The following is a 20,868-nucleotide window of genomic DNA, read 5'->3' on the forward strand; positions in this document are numbered from 1 at the left end:
GACGAGGCAGTACGCAGAGCCGCCTGGCCACACCTCCACGTAGGAGCCAGAGCGGGGACATGCTGCTGTTTCTGGGAGCTGCTTGAGGTAAGCGCCACCTGGAGCCGGCCTCCCTTCCTCCGAACCCCTCGATCTCAGCCCAAAGCACCATCAACCCCTCATCCCTAGTCCCACCCCAGAACCCACATCCCCAGCTGGAGTCCTCCTGCACCCTCCCCCCCAATTTCATGAGCTTTCATGGCCCGCCATACAATTTCCAGACCCAGATGTGGCCCTCAGGCCACAAAGTTTGCCCACCCCTGGTCTAGAGGCTGGTAAAAATGAATGAAAGGCAGACAGTCAGCAGGCAAGAGTCAGTTGAGCACACTAGGAGCAGGAGAAGAAGGAAGCAGAAGTAACAGTAGTAAGGCAGTTGGGACAGAGCAGAAAATGATCCTGACAGAGCAGAGAGAGAGAAGACTACGGAGAGGAAGCATGCTAGCTATAGTGTAAGATATAGAATAGAAATAGGATTAATGAGCCTCTGTACATGATAATAAAGATGTGTCTGTGTTATGAATATTACATTATTCTGTATGTATAAGGTTTAAGATTGTTGTCAGTAACTGCAGGTGACTAAATCACTGCATGCAGAACACAGCCGCTTAGTATTGCTCTTACGATATGTTTATGGTTTGGGTACTTTTAACCTGTGCTTAAGGGATTTAAGTTTGTTTTGATTTATGTTTAGATCAATCTTCCCTGATTATTTAGTGTAACTAATTGTAAGAAAATACTTTGTTTTGAAAGCATATTGCCTGGGTGTCTGTCCAAGGGTAAACAGATCTGGTCTGTTCTGGGGAATTTCCTGAAGAGCATGGGGAGATCCTTGGTAAACCCTGGCAATTCTACTAGGGCAGGCCCCTTCCTTTCACCTTGCAGGAACAGATTAATAGGTTAACATGTGGGGAACCCGGAAGTAAGCAATAGGAGAGCTATTCTGGGTTCCCAGACTCTGTGCTTGGGGTAACAGATGGATGTAGTGGGGATCTGTTCTGGGTCTGGTATTTTTCAACATTTCCATTAATGACTTTGATAAAGGAGTGGAGAGTGCTCAGAAAACTTGCAGATGACACACAAGCTAGGAGGGGTTGCAAGCACTTTGGAGGACAGAATTAGAATTCAAAATGACCTGGAGAATTGGTCTAACAAACATCAAAAAGATGAAATTCAATAAAAACCAGTGCAAAGTACTTCTTGTTAGGAAGGACAAAATCAAATGCACAACTAGAAATCAGGGAATAACTGGGTAGGTAATAGTATAGCTGAAAAGGATTTGGAGGTTATAAAGAATCACTAATTGAATGAGTGAATAATGTGATGCAGTTGCAAAAAAAGCTAATCTCTCTGGGGCATTGTCATGAGGTTCACTCACTGCTGGGGGTGCCTCCTCCTGGCCATCCTGAGGATTAGCTCCAGCCAGGCATTGTGCCCTCCTCTGGCAGTCTCTCTCCTATCCCTCTCTTGCTCCAAGACCTTGATGTGACTTGGCCTTCTGGCCAGGTCACTACATGGTTCCCCTTTCCACGGAGGAGTGCAAAAAAAGTATTTCCTAGAGAAAATCATCCCAGGTACTCTCCTCAGTGGCTGGTAGGGGAACCTTGGCCTATACTCAAGGCTCCAACTCAGGAGCCCTGCAGTTAGCAGCCAAGGCCTGCACTGCTATTCCTTGCTGCAATTCCCAAGCCTTCTCCTAACTTCCCCCCTCTGGGTTTGCTAGTCTCCCAACTACCTTCTCCTACAGAGCAACTGTGGGCTATCCTCAGTAGGCCCCACACACCTCCCAAGGAGTGACTGCAGCCTGCCTTCCTGCAGCCCCCATCTGCACTCAGCTCCTGGGCTTTATACAGGCCCCTCCTGTTCCTGCCCAGCTGGGCCTCATTTAATCAACCCCTGCACCCTAGCTTTTCCTGCAGGTGCAGCCTGGGGAGTTAATTGGCCCACCTCACCAACTTAACTTCTTCCAATCCTGTATGGGGTGAACACCCTATCACAGGCATATTAATAGGAGTGTAATACATAAGGCTATGATTTAATCACAGGTATTTATAATAATTTAGTAAAAGTCATGGACAGGTCACAGGCAAGAAACAACAAAATCACGGCCCCATGACCTGTCCATGACATACCATAAATACCCAATTGAATCTGAGGGCGAGTGGGTGCCGCCAGGGGAGCCCTGGGGGATCTGCTGCTGGGGGTGGGGGTGAGGGGGGAGCCCTGGGGTGCCAGCAGCTGCTCTGGCCACCCTGTGGAAAGCTGTTCACGCAGTCCCCGGAGCCAGCTGCATTGGCCACTGCTCGGGCAATCCCTGGGGCCAGTTGCCCATGGCCGCCAGAGCCGGGGCATTCCAGCAGTGGCTGGTGCAAGTGACTGCAAGGCTGCCCGAGCAGCTGGTTGCCAGAGCTGCTCCAGAAATAGCTGGTGTGGCTGTCCCCAGGGCTGCCTGAGCAGCTGGCCCTGGGGTCAGCCACACGGGCTGCTGCAAAAGGAGCCCATGTCATACGTAAGAAAAAGGAGATAATGGTCATGCTGGCCTCAGCTGAAGTATTCTGTCCAGTTCCGGATGCCACATGTTAGGAAAGATCTGAACAATTTGGAGAGGGTCTAGGTCAGTGGTTTTTCATTTGCAGACCTCAAAAATAATTTCAAACGGAGATGCAGACCCCTTTGGAAATTCAACCTGTAGTCCGGGGACCCCTACCATAGACGTTTCAGATTGAAAACTGACTGAACAGAATTCAACTATAAATGTTGTACATGCTCAGTCCTGCATTTGACGCAGTGAGAGAAAGGGCACTAAAGGGTTCTATGGTAACAACAACACTGTCAGGTTTTGACCTGTAGGTGGAGGTATTCACATACTTTGGTTGATCGGAAAAATGGAACGCCTTTTTGGGGATCTGAAACTTTATTTTCAGTCAACTCTCATCGACCGCTTAGACATAGTCTGCAGACCCCCAGGGGTCCATAGGCCACAGGTTGAAAAGCACTGGTATAGAGAGCTTCAAAAAAATGTAGACGGTTTAGAAAACTTGAGAAAGATTAAAAAAAATTGAGCATGTTTATTCCTGAGAAACTAAGAATGAGCAGGGGCTTGTTAAGACTTCATATATGCTCAGGGCTGTTATAAAGAGGATAGTGATCAATTGATCTTTAGGTCCACTGAAGCTTAATCTGCAGCATGGGTAGTTAAGCACTGGACTAGGCTTCCAAAGGAGGTTGTGGAATCCACCTCATAGGAAGTTTTTAAGAACACGTTGGACAGACACCAGCAGGGATGGTCTAGGTATACTTGGTCCTGCCTCAGCTCAGAGATTTGGACCTGGTGACTTCTGATGGTCCCTTCCAGCCCTAAATATCTGATTATAAGTGCAAGTACAAACAAACCTCAAATGAGCAAACAATTCTGGAGCGGCTATCATTTTACATTTTTGAAACAAACATTGCTTAAATTGCACAAAATCAAATAAGGAAAATAGTCAGTTGATTTTAAAAGTAGTTTTATTTTTCCAGTCATTTGACTGTTAATGAGAGTCAATTTATAAATCATGCTCTAATTATAAATCACTGCATCCAGAACATCGAAAATAAGAGTTGATTTAGGTTATACAATATATACAGTTGCTCTGCAACCAAACAAAATCAAACAACTGAATTGAATATTATACATCTCAAATACCATTCTAAGCTGCATTTTAAATGTCAACTGCTCCTTTTAAAAACAATTAACAGCAACCTACTAATCTGCCTAGTAACAGATTTTTGAATCATGATCTCTTGAAGTCAGCTTTGATGAAAAATGGCATGAAACATGCCAAAATCTTGGAGCTAAAATTAAGTAACTTTTTAATTATAAATATATATCTAAAGTCTGTTCAGAATCTCTTCTGCAATTTTCTTCTCCCAGAGGAGCAAATATTGAGAGAGCATACTGTTGAAACTGGGGGCAAATTTTAGTCACAGAATTTCTTCATTGGACAGTAAGATCTTAGTTACCAACACCACAGTGCCATTAAATTATATTCTGAAAAATTACTTGTTTCCCATCAAATGTACCAATTAACATGATTAAGTTTTGAAAGTTTGCACACTTTCTAGTGTAGCTGAAGTTAAATTTGCATCAATGTTTATATAGGATGTAATTGATGCCAGATAATCAAGACTGATTGCAGGCTGTTATAGATGCTACAAGATTTTGTGTTTAAAAATACTGTACATAGAAGTGAACTGTGCAAAATAATATGCCCATTTCCTTTCTAGACTCTACCAAGGAATAGACACATACAAAATAGAGTCTCAAAAAAACAAACTGAACATATCAGTAAGTGAATAAAACTGTAGTGCTAAACTATTACTAATATCACATATATTTTACTGGGAACTTTGAAAATGCAGGCTAATTAGCTTCAAAACTTGCAACAAAGTATCCTGAAACATTCCAGTTTGTTCCATTTATAATGCAGCAACAGCTTCTGGAAGAAATGACAGGTTGTCTATCAATTGTACCATTTTAAGAAAGGTTATATAAAGGTGAGATCAACAGCTTTACTGTTCCAGCATTAATGCCACATAATTTTTCTCAGTATAAACATTGTATTGGCCTTTTTCATTCGTGATACAACACTGAGGCCAACAGACACGATTTGTCAGAGATTCAAAGTTCTCTTGATAAATCTAGAGATACAATAGTCACAAAACATGTGATCAAAGCCAATGTGACCTAGACACTTATTTCTAATCCTATGCTATCAGTTTTTTCCTGTAGCATAAACAAAAGAACCAGTACAATATCACAGTATACAAACATCAAGATGACGCTGGATCTCTATTGATGTTTTGTAGTATTCCATCAATCAACTGGGAATTATGAATGGCCTAGTCTTTTGTTCACAAAATAGTAAACAAGTTTAACAGTGTAGCTACCATAGATGTGGGTATATTATATAAATACAGAGTGAGTTAGCAAACTAGTATTTAATTATTTGCAAGGTAGTGGCACACTTTAAAAAAAAATTGTATGGAATAGGACATAACTGATGCATACTTGTGAGTTTTCAGATATTTATCCTTATCCAGTAATTTAAATGTTCCACTAAAGATATTCTTTGTGTATGAACATGTCACTGTGATCAAGAAAATTCCAGAATACAAAGTCTAAACACCATAAGGAAACAATTTTAAGAAATGCTCTGCAATCCATCATCCTTACAGAGTTTTAAGTAAATTTCAGGAAGTGCAGTTTTCATATCCTTGAGTTAATTTAGTAACTCAGTAATATTGCTAGGTGGTTTAATTAATTAGCAGTAGTCACATTAAATATGACTGAAAATGGATACATACAGAAATGACATTTCAAAACAGGTTACATATACATGCAGCATAAAAGAAACAGTCTCAAACTCAGAAAATTAGCTAACAGAGTTCAGACAGCTTTAAGCAAATATCTACATTAAATTTGAAAGAAAGAAGTCTCCTTCAGTGGTGAACTGAAAAACTTTTTAGCTTTACCTGTCAAGGTACCCAAGTTCAGAGGTCAAGATTTCTTCTGCTGCAAGTGTTGATGTCCTTGATTAGAACCTGATTTTGCAAAGTGCTGAATACTTGCAATTCAGAAGTACACAGCTTGTAGGGTTGGGGTCTAAAACTTAAAACAATAGAGGCAGCTAGCAGAATTCGCTGCCTTTTTCTAAGTGTTAGGGATTTCCTTGACTCTGGGGACACAGAATCCTGAACTATGCCAGGTTGAAAGACGGGAACTGAATCTTCAACTAATTTATTGCAAGTTATTTGTAATATTTTAATGGACACATTCACATAGTTTGACTCCTGAACAAGTTTTTTTAATGCTTTTCACTTCATCTTGAAAAAGATAATATAATTGGAATGATATTTTTTAAACTAATTGTTGAAGAGTTACACAGAAAAAAATCTGTTTAAATTCCAAAGTGAGAACTGTGGTAATAATAGGTCAGTTAAAGTACATAGGACTCAGGAAGTGTTATGGCTGGAACAAAGCAATACAGATTTCAACAACGTCTGGAAATTAGAAATTTCTCCACTTGTCAGTAGCAATTTAGTCGACAATAAAGTGCACAAATGATACTGGGAAAGCTCCTTTACGATTAGGTTCCCCATCAATGTGGCCAATCTGGAAAAGACATGCAATATGTTTTCTCAAGTTAATAAAAATAACTTAAGTCTCAAAAGAGCATTACAGTATTCACATCAAAGTTACTCGCTAGTAATAGTCATGTTCCTCTCTTCCCCAGCTTAAGCACTTACACTAGCAGGAAGAACCTATTTTCTGGTGGTAGGTGAATGCTGATGACTGCCATGCTCTGGAGGACCCTATGTCTATACGTCAGGACGAACCACTATATCCCTCAGTTCTGGAGCCTTGCATTTTATTTTGAATAAAGGAAAGAAAAGAAATAGTACAAACAGGTTTGCTGTCCTGAGACAGAGGAAAATGTTAATGATAATATTTCAGGTAAGTGTGTAAGGTTCCCACATCTGGATGGTGTCACCACTGTACTAGGCACTATACAAACATACAATTAGAGATGGGTGAATAATGGATTTTTTTTTTAATTGCTGGCAATTCTAAAAAATCAAAAATAATTTCAGGTTGAACTGAAAATGAAATTTTTCAGCAAATCAAAAAGTTAGAAAACTTTCTAGCTGAGTCCAAACAAAATGTTTAGTTTCAACCTGACTATAATAATTTCATTTTGATTTCAGGCATTTTTACAAGAGCAAAGGACTAGACTCACAAGACACTGAGTGGAGAGGGACAACACACTCTCCATCAGGGGTCGGCAACCTTTGGCATCCGGCCCATCAGGGTAAAGCTGCTGGCAGGCTGGGCCGGTTTGTTTATCTGGAGCGTCCGCAGGCACGGAGCCCCGCAGCTCCCACTGGCCAATGGGAGCTGCGGGAAGCAGTGCAGGCCGAGGGACGTGCTACCCACTGCCTCCTGCAGCTCCCATTGGCTGGGAACAGCTAGAGGGAGCTGCGGGGCTCCGTGCCTGCGGACGCTCCAAATAAACAAACCGGTCTGGCCTGCCAGCGGCTTTACCCTGACGGGCTGGGTGCCAAAGTTTGCCAGCCCCTGCCCTCTGTTATAACCCTGAGGCTAGCGGTTAGGGTACCCACCCAGAATGCGGGAGACCCAGGTTCAATTACGCCTCTGTATGATGTGGGGTAGTTATTTGAACAGGGGTCTCCCAAATTACTGGAGACCCTAGACACTGGGCTAGTCTATAGGATATTCTGGTGTGAGTGTTTTTCAATCTGTCCTGTTGAAACTATTGCACTGTGTATAAATAAATAGTAATTGGAGCAAGGACTTCAATGAGGGTCTCCCACCAAAGAGGCGAGTCCCTGAATCACCAAACTATAGTCATTCTCACTCTCGTATGCACATGAAGTGCCTCACTGGGAGAACCTGATGAGAAATAAACAGGTGAAGAATCAAAAAGAAATAACCTGTTCTTGGAAATTAGCACCTTTCTACTGAATGTGGTGCCACCGTGCTGCAGGGAGTGTTTTGGGGAACGTGTGAGGCCTCTGCTCTCCATATATTCAGTAGAATAGTTCTTCCCCAGAAGAAAGGAGTAAGGAAGGCTTGAGCTTTCATAAAAACTGCATTTTGATCTTACATGAGGCTTTTTGAGCGTACAAAGCATTACTATCAGTTTTGCTATGGTGATTTTGACATCTAACAATATAAACGGAAGTAAAGTGAATGATTTCATAGGTAACTGTCCTATTTAAAAAGAAAACCTGATTTAGCTCAGCAGATTCTGGAAAATACATGGCTAAGATATATTTCCTATCAGCTGGAAAACTAAGCACTAGTTTTGAGATGAAATCCAAAAATGGATGGAGTTACTTTAACTGCAGCTCTCAGTGATGGAAGTGAACAGCGCAAGTTCTCCTAATCTTATTGATGTTAGTCACTCCGAGGAATAAAAGCAATCCGGAGTGAGCTTTTGGGGTGTGTCTACACTGCAATTAAACACCCACAACTGGCCTGTCTCAGCTGACTCGGGCTCACATTAAGGGGCTGTTTAATTTCGGTACATACTTTTGGGGAAAGGGTCGCAGATGGCTCCAGCCTGAACCCAAATGACTACACTGCAATTAAACAGTCCCTTAACCCGAGCCCTGCAAGCCCAAGTAAGCTGACAAAGGCCAGCCATGTTTCTTTAATTGCAGTGTAGACATACCCTTGGGATCTGAAGCACAATGTGTAGTAGAGTACCACTTGCTCTCTCCTTCACATCTTTCAGAAAATAATGAATTAGCAGATTTCCAAATAGCTCCAACACGCCCTAGGATTACCCAGATCCTGAACAACAGCTCCCCCTCATATCACACATTCTCCAACTGAAGCAGGGTCATCCAGAGTGTTTGGTCTGTGAGGGAGGCTAAAAACTAAGTTGGGGTGACATTTGCCCTAGATTTATTTATTTATTTAAAGACACAGGATCCTCCGGGGTCAGGTCTATCATGCATTTACTTGCCACCAGAAAAGAGGTGGTTCCTCACTGGAGATGAGGAGAAATGAGAAGTACATACACATTTGTTTACACATGTTCTTTCATCTCACTAACTAATGGAAGAATTGTTTTTCATAATCATTGTTAAACACACTTTTATGATTAATAGGACCTAACAAAGAATAGTGTGCAATAAACCTGGTTATAGGGGAGAATGATGCCACACTGGAGATGTTTGAACAACCTCCACAGGCCTTGTAGGTGATGTAGTACACTTGTGTTTAATGAGAGATATAGAAGAACAAATAGGTCTTTCAACAATTTACACTGACATACCATTTGTAGCCTGAGAAGAGGTCATGTGCCCAGCCAGAGGATTAGTGGACTAATAGTGGCTCTTTATGAGAAGGAAATTAGTTCAAGACTGTATGGAAACAATATCCTCAGAATAAAAAGGGGATAGTGGAGAACAGTGAGATATTCAGAAAAGTCCGTTAGTTAATATAGGTAAAGAAAACCCATATTTGAATGCCTTGTAGGGAACAGAGTAAGTCCTCCAGGTTACATTCATTTTAAAAAGGACAGGTGGGTAGGTTATATACTCTTTCATATGCATGTGTGTAAAGTACAGATTTTATACACATGAAAGATGTTACATCAACTGATGGTACTTTCCAGAGACAACCTTTCATGGCACCTTATAAAATACTCCATAATACTGTCCTCTTAGGTCAAACTGACAGGGAGAGAACTTTTTAGGAGCTATTGTCTGAGCTCTAGACCTTTTGCTCTCAATCAAATCAGTAGATCTGGAGGCAGAGGGAGGGGATGACAGAAGAAGCAGTGTGTGTGTGGGTGGGTTGTGGGAGCAGTGTAATTCATCCAAGCAAGGAGTCTGTAAAACCAGATCTCAAAAGATGGGCAACAAGCAGCTGGCCAGCCAAAAGATGGAGAACTATACGCCAACTTCTCTAGGGGATTCTTCACTCAGTCAGTCAGTCTGGGTAGAGCTGCGGGTATTTCAATTCCTACCAACTCTATGGTATACTTGCATTTTCTGTCACCAATGTACTTTGAAAGTGTGAGCATACTTTGAATGAAAGATGTGTAAGTGAAAATACTCACCCACCACTCCTGATCTTCCTCCCCATCTACTACAATGATATCTCCCTCTGAAAAGGTTAGTTCATCTGGATTATCTGCTACACAGTTGTATATGGCTTTTACTCTCTTGGGTTTAGTTTTTGACTGCAATACAAAAATATGTATGTACAAGTAATGAAACATGACAAAAGATAAGCAATGCAGTTGTAGCCGTGTCGGTCCCAGGATATTAGAGAGACGAAGTGTGTGAGGTAGTATATTTTATTGGACCACCTTCTATTGGTGACATACACAGAGCTCTTCTTCAGGTCTAGGGTCAGGTCTCCCAAACCTGAAGAAGAGCAATATGTGGCTCAAAAGCTTGTCTCTCTCACCAACAGAAGCTGGTTCAATAGAAGATATTACCTCACCAACCTTGTCTCTAAAAGATAAGCAACACAGACTGGGAACTGAACTCACTCAGAGAGAAAAATTAAGTTACCTTTAATTGTTACCCTTTGAAAGCAGCAGCTCAGAGAGGCCTTTGCATTATATATACTCTTTCTTAGGCCTGGGTTAATGCTCCACAATGCAGTTCAGAGCCACTATGCAATCTCACCAGCAGGTGGCAAAGTCCTACACATTAGTGATACTTAGAAGTAGAGCTTAATTAATTCTTTATATCGTCAAAGCATTGTATAAACATGAAAACTAACCCTCCAAACCCCCAAGAGGCAAGGACTTTTGTATTCTGCAGATGGGGTGTGATGGGGTCCTAGTGGGGAGCCAGCTGTGGTCACTCAATTAGTGTGAACTGCAAAGAATGGGGCAGCCAAACCCCCAAAAGCTGGTGGATATTCCAATACTTAGATTTACCAAAACAGCTTCTTTTTTACCTTACTGGTTACTCAGAAGTTCAAACAACACAGTTCCCTTAAAGTGATCCAGCCTTAGGCCTCCATCCAGATACACACATCAAATATGATGATTTCTGAAAATCTTATTTCATCATATAAAAGAAAAGGTTCTACCAATCCCAAAAGATCGGACACATTACCTCCCAGGTTAATGAATGTTTCAGATCTGACCCAAGTACACGCTACAGCCAATTCTTATTAACTAAACTAAAATTTAATAAAAAACAAAAGAGCGAGAGTATGGTTAAAAGATCAATATACAAACAGACACAAGTTCAATTCATTGAGGTTCAGATTCAAAGAAGAGATGATGAGCTTTGTAGTTCCTTGCAAAGAGTTCCTTTAGAATTCAGTTCATAGTCCAATGTCCAAATCTCATATTCGGGCGTACAAGCATAACTTGGACCCCAATTTTGCCATAAACTTCCTCTGATGAAGCTTAAGCAGATCTGAGATGACAGAATCAGGACCCAAGGATCTTTTATACAATTTCATGTCCTACCTGGGTCAGGCTTACTTTCCTGAGCTTTACTAGCCAACAATTTATCACTCACCAAGAATGTACCCTTCTTTCCTCAGTTAGGGCTTTAAGCTGATCATCAACTTTAATTTGCTCTAGAGAAACCTCTTCCTGCGCCTTATCTAATGCCAGATTTACTTCTGAGATACCAGACACACTGAATTTTTTTCCACATATGCACTTCTTCTTTGCACAAACAGCCATCTTTCTCAGACAAACATTTGGAGAAACCCTCTATAGGCAAATCCTTGCCCCTAGTAGACACAGGTTCAGGATTATTTCTTTCCTGTGACTGGTTTACGTCAACCTGACTGAACAAAGCTTTAATATCATCCCCAATCAAAAGATCCTTAGGCAATAACTTTCTTACACCAGCTATAACTTCATGTTTAACACCATTCGATTCAAGATGGATTCTGGCTAAAGGCATACTAACAGTAAACTCAAGGATTACAATATTCACACTCCTATTTGGTTAATAATCTTCCTCTTTGACAAGCTCTGCTTTAACAAAAGTAATGTTAGAAGTTGTAATTTGGCCTAAACAGCTTTTACCATTGACTTTTACATTCTCTGCACAAGTTATGGGGTTACCTTCACCAGAGCTCACAGTAAAAGTATTTACATAAAAGGTGACAGTGTTGGGGTAACTTTGGTTACACACAGACAACTGCTTAGAGTCAAACAACATCTCAACATTGTTACAAACTGGATAGCTTCTATCCCCATTTTTGCTGTTGAGAGGAGCTGGCTTTTCAGGATGATACAGTTCCTGTTGTTCCTTTATTCTTCTGAGTTGGAACTTAAGCCTTAGCTTCTAGTTCCTGAAATCGAATATATACCATTTTTTGTTCATGTTCAAAACACAGGCGTTCTCTTTCAGCAGCTTCTCCTTCCATATCAGCTATTTTTTGCTTTTGTTCAAGTTCTAGATGCTGGTTTCTCACTGCAAGCATTTTCGCGGGGTCTGCCTCCTTATCACTGGCAATTAACAGATTTTTCAGTTCCTGCTCTGGGGCCTTTTGCTTAAAATACAACCCTCTCTGTAAGCACAATTCTTCCAGGCTTTTTCTGTCAGGATCTTGATCATGAGTCACTCACTGTAACTGATTTTTAACCCTTAAACTCTCCAATGTCAAAATTAAATTGTGACAAGCGTATGGTTCTGATCCAAAAACCCAATTAACCTGTGGTAATATATATGCAAGCACGACTACACCACTGTGACTGGGGTCTTAGTGGGGAGCCAGCTGTGGTCACTCAGTTAGGGTGAACTGCAAAGAATGGGGCAGCCAAACCCCAAAAAGCTGGTGAATATTCCAATACTTATATTTACCAAGCCAGCATAGAACAGCTTCTTTATTACCTTACTGGTTACTCAGAAGTCCAAACAACACAGTTCCCTTAAAGTGATCCAGCCTCAGGCCTCCATCCAGGTACTCATATCAAATATGATTTCTGAAAATCTTATTTCATCATATAAAAGAAAAGGTTCTACCAATCCCAAAGGATCGGACACATTACCTCCCAGGTTAATGAATGTTTCAGATCTGACCCAAGTACACGCTACAGCCAATTCTTATTAACTAAACTAAAATTTATTAAAAAATAAAAGAGCGAGAGTATGGTTAAAAGATCAATATACATACAGACAAGTTCAATTCATTGAGGTTCAGATTCACAGCAGAGATGGTGAGCTTTGTAGTTGCAAAGAATCCTTTAGAATTCAGTTCAGAGGTCATAGTCCAATGTCCAAATCTCATATTCAGGGCGTACCAGCATAACTGGGACCCCAGTTTTGCGATTCAAACTTCCCCTGATGAAGCTTAAGCAGATCTGAGATGACAGAATCAGGATCCAAGGATCTTTTATACAATTTCATGTCTTTGACAAGTTGGGATTTCCTCGCGGAACAAAAGGTAATTAGGATGACTCTGAAGGATGTCCATCACTGGTACTTGGCTATACGAATTAATATAAGGCCATTTGCTTGTTCCTCCGCTATTCACACCACATTTCAAAGAGAGATGAATACCGAGATATCCCGTGTTTACAATTCATTTAAATGGTAGGCTGTTCTTTTGATCTCTGAATTATGAGAATACAGTATAGACAGGGACAGTTGATTACTCTGTCGACCCTACTCATACATATGTAAATACACAAAAACACAAATATTATCTCCACACGTGTCTTTTGAGGGTTATTTATTTTGCAGGATGTCTAACCCTTTCTGACCATGCATCACATGGGGCAATCAAACCCAAGGTTAAAGTCCTGCCTAATGCTTTACAGTGACTCTGGCAGTGCCAGAAAGAAAAGGCTAGACACAGCCTGATTTCACTTCCTTGCTCATCCCACTAGACCAGTTCTCACTCTTTTTGGATCACGACCCACAAAATGTTTGAAAAGCCCCCTGCATACCACCATAACCACAGAGAGAGACAAGGTGGGTGAGGTAATAACTCTTACTGGTACAACTTCGGCTGGTGGAAGGAATAAGCTTTTGAACTTCACAGAGGTTTTGTTCTGATCTTGGGAAGGTAACCAGAGTGTCTGAGCTAAATACAAGTTGGGACAGATTGTTAAGCATATGGGGTTGACACAGGATACCACTTAAAATGAAGTGGTCAACAACAACACTGTAAACAACCATAATCACAATGCTCTGAGGACTGTGGGATATGGCTCATGGGATGGTTTATCAGGGTTTGGGAGCTGGGAAGGGAGCACCAGTGCTGCTTTGCAGTGGAGTTTTTCTGTGGAAAGTGCTTCTCCCCACCACCAAAGCACCACTTTCCTGTCTTGGAATTGAGCTTCTAGTCAGTGGTGGAGAGCTCTGGGATTGAGTGCTTGGTGGGAGGGGACGAAGCAGGGAGATAGTAATATGAGGAGGAGAGGGAGGGAGGAGGCTGCAGGCCCCCCCCCCCCGACCTCCTCAAGCTCTCCTTACATTCCAGTGACATAAGTATTTTGCTGCACTCCCAGCTGACAGGGTGCAACCCAACAGGTACTCGCTTGTGATCCATTTAATACTCCTGGGGGGATTCTGCACCAAAAAATAAAAAATTCTACAAATTTTATTTGTCAAAATAACGCAATAAAACACACCAGTTTCAATTATTTTGGTAAGTTATTTAAACTAGAATACAGAAAAAAAGTCAAAATAACTATTCAGCATTTCCTAAAACACATGAAAGTTAAGTTACAAATAGTTGGTAATTAATACCCTACATTCCGGTTATAATCCTGGATTTTCATGTAAATTACATTACAGAACACCAAACTGAAAAAAAAAAATAGGGCTGTCAAGCGATTAATTTTTTAATTGCATGCTTAATTGCAATTAATTTTTAATCATGATTAATCGTGCAATTAATCATAGAATACCATTTATTTAAATATTTTTGGATGTTTTCTATATTTTCAAATTTATTTATTTCAATTACAACACAGAATACAAAGTGTACAGTGCTCACCTTATATTTATTTTTCATGACCAATATTTGCACTGTAAAAAAAAGAAATAGTATTTTTCAATTCACCTAATACAAGTACTATAGTGAAATCTCTTTATCGTGAAAGTTGAACTTACAAATGTAGAATTATTTACAAAAAATAACGGCATTCAAACAGCATGAATGTTTAGCCTATCTAACACATAAATACCTTGCAATGCCGGCTACAGAAGTCCCATGCAAACAGCTTTTCTCACTTTCTGGTGACATTGTAAATAAAAAGTGGGCAGCATTATCTCCCATAAATGCAAACAAACTTGTGGAGCCAATTGCTAAGACAAAAAAGAATTAGGACTGAGTGGACTTGTAAGCTCTAAAGTTTTGCATTGTTTTGGTTTTGAGTGCAGTTATGTAAAAAGAAAAAATCTACATTTGTAAGTTGCACTTTCACGATAAAGAAATTGCATTACAGTACTTGTATGAGGTGACCTTAAAAATACTATTTCTTTTATCATTTTTACAGTGGAAATAAAAAATAATAATAATAATAAAATAATATAAAGTGAGCAGTGTACACTTTATATTCTGTGTTGTAACTGAAATCAATATATTTGAAAATGTAGAAAAACATCCAAAAATATTTAATAAATTTCAATTGGCATTCTATTGTTGAACAGTGCAATTAAAACTGCGATTAATCGCGATTAATTTTTTTGAGTTAATCACGTTAGTTAACTGCGATTAATCGACACCCCTAGTAAAATGTCATTTTAAACTGCACACATGAAAGTCGTACAGTTTTGCTAATTATTGTCCTGGACCTGCCTGGGTACTTTGGGATGTGCTTGGTTCTGATTGTACTGACATTTTATTGACTGCTTGGTAAATGTTTTATTTGCCCTCAAAGTATTTTTTTTTTTTTTAAACGGGTAAGTAAAACTCTAATCCCATTGGGCCACTTTGGCACAGGAAAAAAAGTGAGAACGCACATAGATCTTCCTAGCTGATTCTCTTACTGTCATTTATAAGGCTTTACATCACTCTGACAATGTAGGGGCCTTAAAACTTTTACAGGTTTTATGTTCCTTGGGGAACTGACTGAGAATAGGAACAGTTAACTATCAATAGGATCATTAATAATGTTACTAGGCAGACAGGCTGCTACATTTCTGCCTCAGAGAATGAGATCAATTAACATCAACCAGCAGCATTAACAAAATGTTTTGGTTTTTTGTTTGTTTGTTTTACAAAAGCTATTTTCTTTAACCTAAAAAGAAAATTTTCAGTAATGTGATACTAATATTTATTTAAGTGTTTTTTTCAATTCTCAAGAAGTGATACACATTTTACTAGGCAGGCAGGCTGCTACATTTCTCACTCAGAAAATGAGATCAATTAGCTAGTAGTAAGAGGAGGCCCTGAGATATAAACCTTGGTATCAGAGGCCTGGTATGAGGCCTAAGGCCTGAACTAAAGTAATGGTCAAGACTTTGCTAACATAAAGCAAAGTTAAGCTGTGAGCCAGACGCAGGCCCTACTCACAGAAGCTGGCAGGAAAAGGGCTGAGGTTGCATAAATATATATTCACCTAGCAAAGTTAAAGTATAAACATGGTACCAAGACATACCATACGGGAACATTCCACAGATAACATGGAACAGGCCGACCCATCCCAATGACGGGGGCAAAAGGGTAAAATGATGGATAGAGTTGTTTTGATCGAACCAATCTGTACAAGGTGAGAGGCGGCACCTTGCTACGTAGAGGGGTTGCACCTCAATACGTCAGGAGTGATGTGTAACTTGTTTGTACCTGTGTATAAGAATGTATCCTTGGGGTGGTGTCTTTGTCCAGCCGAGGGGGCAGTGGAAAGTCCCGCCACTGACTGAGCTGAGTCCATTGCCAAGAGGCACTTTCTCATTGTATGCCCTGAATTAGGCTAAGAAACCTACAGGGAACTGCAATTGTGTCAGGGTCGCAATAAACCTGGCCGAGGTGCCTTCGTACCTTACTAGACTCTGTGGTTATTGGGGGTTCTCGTCGGGTTTGCTGTGTCAGCTATCTGCGCAGAGCTGGGACAGCACACAGAGGGAACACACGCACACAGCCGAGTGATATCAACATAGGGGAAAGCAGAGCACCACACCAGTAGCATCTGACAACAGCTAGTAGGCAGGCTGCTACATTTCTGCCTCAGGGACAGAGTCTTCCCCCTGCATAACAAAAAGACCTATCTCCTCCAGGCCCCTCGAGCCACAGTATCAAGAGAGAGGGACCGAGTCTCTCTCACTTGTTGGCCAGCCCCACCCCCTGAAGGTAATCAATGTCTCCCCCAGCAGGCACACACACCCAGCCTCCCTCCCCCCGCAGTGATTTGCATCTCTGAGGCTGCTCCAGGCACGCTGGAACAGACATGCTGCCTGGGCTGCCAGGGAAGAGAAGCGTCTCCCCCCACAGATTTCTTTTGCATTTTTCTGCATGGGGGGGGCACAGAAATATGTGGGCTATATGAATTCTGCATCCCCGCAGGGGCGCAGAATTCTGTCAGGTGTAAAATTTCACGGTTACGCCTCACTCAATGAGCAGCATTGTTACAATGAATCTAGTCATGTCACTGTCTGTTCTTTCCCAGCCAAATTAGAGTCATAAATACAATTACCCTCCATTTCAGTAGAGAGGGTGAATGGGTGCATATATGCACTACCAGCAATATAATTACTACCTTCAGAGAACAGCAATTACCTTCTAGAGAAAAGAAAATACCTGTAAGTAGAATATAACAGATCCCCATTCCTGGGGAACTAAGAAACTTCAGGAAAAAGTGCAATATACTTCAAGTATACTTTTAAGTGTATAAAACACATGTAGAAAAAAACAGTTTAAAAGCTTTCCACCCAAAACCAGAAAGCTATAGGAAAGATGCACTTCATAGAGAAATCTTTGGTTATTTTTGTGTACCCTAGAAGTTTGATTACATAATCAGGAGAGGTGCCCCAAGCATGTGCCCTACCTGCTGGCTGGTCTCCATGATCTTTTGGCAGGGGGGGGACACACAGCAGAGAAGGCTGGGGAGCAAAGGTGGATGGAGCGATTTAGCAAAAGTGTGTTAGCTAAACTGATCTTGCTAAAGCTTCAATTAAGGTACTTTTAGCTCCATTAATTTAGCTAAAGCACGTTAGCAAAATCACTCCTTTCTCTGGGCTCCGTTTCTGTTGCCAAGTTTTCCCTTTCCACTCTATCCTGCATCATCAGAGAAATACCCTGCCAGCTTCCCCAGGTATGCAAACTTCACTTTGCTGAAGTTATCTGGAAATTCTGATATTTTATTCAGATATGTACAATTAAAACTAAACCCTGTGTGCAAAACAGATTGTCCCCTAGTACCTACTTGGCAAAGTAATTTCATTTATATTGAAAGCAATTCTGTTCTACAACATAACAAGATAGGAACAAGATAGAGGATTGCAACAACCCTATTTTACACAAAGCCCAGGGTAATCAGCTGTTTAAACATGACAAAAGAATGTTGAATTAATGACACCAGTGGTTTCACACCTGAACCATACATACACCTCACGGTCATGTTGTTATGGTTCAGCAGCTCAACAGAGCAAAGATGAAGAGAATGAAACCAATCAGGACAGTTATTTCATCTCAAATTACCCAGAAAAGTCCAAAATATCCAATATTATATATTCAGAGAGACAGTGTGGCCTAGTGAACAGAGCAACGGACTATGTTCCTAGAGACTCACACATTCTATTCCTGGCTCTGCTACTGGCCTGTTGGGTGACCTTGGGTAAGTCACTTCACTTCTCTGTACCTCAGCTTCCCCATCTGCAAACTGGGGCTAATGATACTGACCTCCTTTGTAAAGTGCTTTGAGACCCACTGATGGGCAACAATATCTCAGAGCTAGGTATTGCTAATTTGTCAGACAGACGGGATGGAAAGAGAAGAGGGACATTACTAATTGTGGTGTGTGAAAAATACCAGAGGTCTTTATTATTTCACCAGGCCTGCACGCCTGTCAGACACAGAAAAATACAGACCCACCCCGAAACACCTAAGTCTGATTAAGATAAATTACATATACACCTCTACCCCGATATAAATGCTGTCCTCGGGAGCCAAAAAATCTTACTGCGTTATAGGTGAAACCACGATATATCGAACTTGCTTTGAGCCGCCGGAGTGCACAGCCCCGCCCCCCCGGAGCGCTGCTTTACCGCGTTAGCCGAATTCATGTTATATCGGGTCACGTTATATCAGGGTAGAGGTGTATTTTTAACTTATTATTATTGTTAGTTGTTTGTATTATAGGAGGACCTAGGGGCCCTATCAGAGAGCAGGGCTCCCTTGTGTCAGGCGTGCCAGGCATACACACACACACACACACCCACACCCAGTGAGAAACACCCCTTGCCTGGAGAGCTCACAATCTAAACAGACAAGACTGACAAACAGTGGCAGGGGAAAGACAGACACAGAGAGAGGATGCAGCTTTCCAAGGTTACACAGCAGTACAGTAGCCAAATTAGGAACAGTCCAGGTCTCCTGATTCCCAGCCCAGCGTCCTATCTAATGGACCATGCTGTCTCCACAACTAAGGCCAGGTCTACACTTACAAGCTTACAGTGGCACAGCTGTACAGATACACAACCGCTCTTACAGCAGCACTGTAACTGCATTATGCCATAGGAGAGAGCTCTCCCGTCAACATAGTAAAAACAGCTCAATGAGTGGCAGTAGCTATGTCAGCGGGAAAGCATCTCCCGCTGATATAGCGCTGTACATACGAGCGCTTATGCCAGCAAAAATTATGTCAGTCAAGGTGTGTTTTTCCCCAAGTGAGAAAAGTTTTGTCGATATAAGTGCTAGTGTTGACATGGCCTAAGTTTCAAAAGAATTAAGTGAGAGACAGATCTAAATGTAAATGTTTCTATTTACTTCCCCCTTGAAGCCCCAATATTTTTTAGCTCAGCTAGAAGTATCACTTTGTGAAAGGTACAGTCAGGGAAGTATGTGTTGCTGATATAATGGAAGATGTAACCAGACATCTTTTACTAAATGATTCCAAATGAGGATACTGATGAAACAAAACCACAAAATCATTGTGGCTTCTTCATGATTTTCTTACTCAGCAAAAAAGAAACCTTCAACTTTTTCTATTTTTATACCCTGCACCTTACTACAGCATTAGTAGTAGGCAAACAGAAAGAATTAAGAAAGAAAATCTTTGCTGATGATAATATCTCTAGCAATGCAGTCTATCTATTTAGAGAATATACAGACAGTGGAAACTGTTGGTGACAGTTGTACAGCACATACTGATGAAATAGGTCAGAACTTCAACAATGGAGAATTCCAGACCCAGTCACACACAGGAATAAGGACTCAAGAGTGGGGATCTTCTGTATAGTAATTTACTTATCCTTGAGGAGATATTACTGTAATTGGGGAATGTGTGGGTTAAATAAGATGATGTAACACTTTGCAAGTCAGGATCAATAGATCTACAGTTATGACAGTAGCTTAGCTGATCTGCAGAGGGAAGTACCACCCTTTTCATTGCCAATCCTAATACATGAATAAAATACTTTAACACTAACATATATGTTAATATCAAATGTTCCAGAGCTGCAGAATGGTACCATTTGAGCTACCTATTTCAGATGTTATTAATACATCTGCTTGCCAATGTAAAAATAAATGCATCACCCATTTTTTGATGTTGCTTACTTCACTACCTACTTCACTGAGGTTTAAGAACTAAATGATGTATGTGATAACAGTGTTATTGCTGTTCAACTCTCAGGCTCACCGAGGTTTAAGTCATCAGTTCACTGTACTTTATAGATTTTGCATGCGTCGTGTCAGATACTGGCAAATAATTTCTACTTTTGTGTTTGTGGTTATGCACTCATTCCTGTAAAATTTCAGGAAATGCAGGGTATTTTTAAAGTATCTATTACAAAATGTATGCATGTTTAATAAAATACAATGGCTTAGTCTTATTCATGGTTCAGTTTTACACCGTGTTTTTTGACAAAATACTTGGCGCGGGGGCGGAGGGGGGGAAGGAACTGTTACAGCAAACTCTCTACTATCACACTGTCAACTGCCTTTTTTTTCCAAAAAAGACTCACCTAGATTTTTTTCCTACTTACCATTTGTGACTTCCTTGGCATTGGTGCTGGTGGTTGGATCGGTGTTGATGTGCTCGCTGTAGGACCAGTTTGTGTTACAGAAACCTCAGATACAGAGGAGGATTCTCCTTTTGTTAAAAGTAAGTAAAACAATTTAAAGTGGGGACATGTTTTAAAAAAGTAAGTTATAAATAT

The 20,868-nt window shown here is 40.8% G+C and overlaps 1 protein-coding gene across 6 annotated transcripts in view; it reads right to left on the bottom strand.

Moving 5' to 3' along the window:
* Positions 1–3,525: 3,525 nt before the first annotated feature.
* Positions 3,526–20,868, bottom strand: part of ASAP2 (ArfGAP with SH3 domain, ankyrin repeat and PH domain 2) — a 163,725-nt gene continuing 146,382 nt past the window's right edge. For 5 of the 6 annotated variants that reach the window (XM_008179899.4, XM_008179896.4, XM_065590132.1 and 2 more), the window contains 3 exons: positions 20,695–20,801; positions 9,672–9,794; positions 3,526–6,190 (listed from right to left, as the gene is read on the bottom strand). In XM_008179899.4, coding sequence (XP_008178121.1) covers positions 6,116–6,190; positions 9,672–9,794; positions 20,695–20,801 — 305 coding nt within the window. In that variant the 3' untranslated portion in view covers positions 3,526–6,115. Of the gene's footprint in view, positions 6,191–9,671; positions 9,795–14,544; positions 14,578–20,694; positions 20,802–20,868 lie in introns of those variants that run through there. The other variant, XM_065590134.1, reaches the window with a different exon arrangement.

Source organism: Chrysemys picta, chromosome 3 (assembly GCF_011386835.1).
Source record: "Chrysemys picta bellii isolate R12L10 chromosome 3, ASM1138683v2, whole genome shotgun sequence".
Lineage (NCBI taxonomy): Eukaryota > Metazoa > Chordata > Testudines > Emydidae > Chrysemys > Chrysemys picta.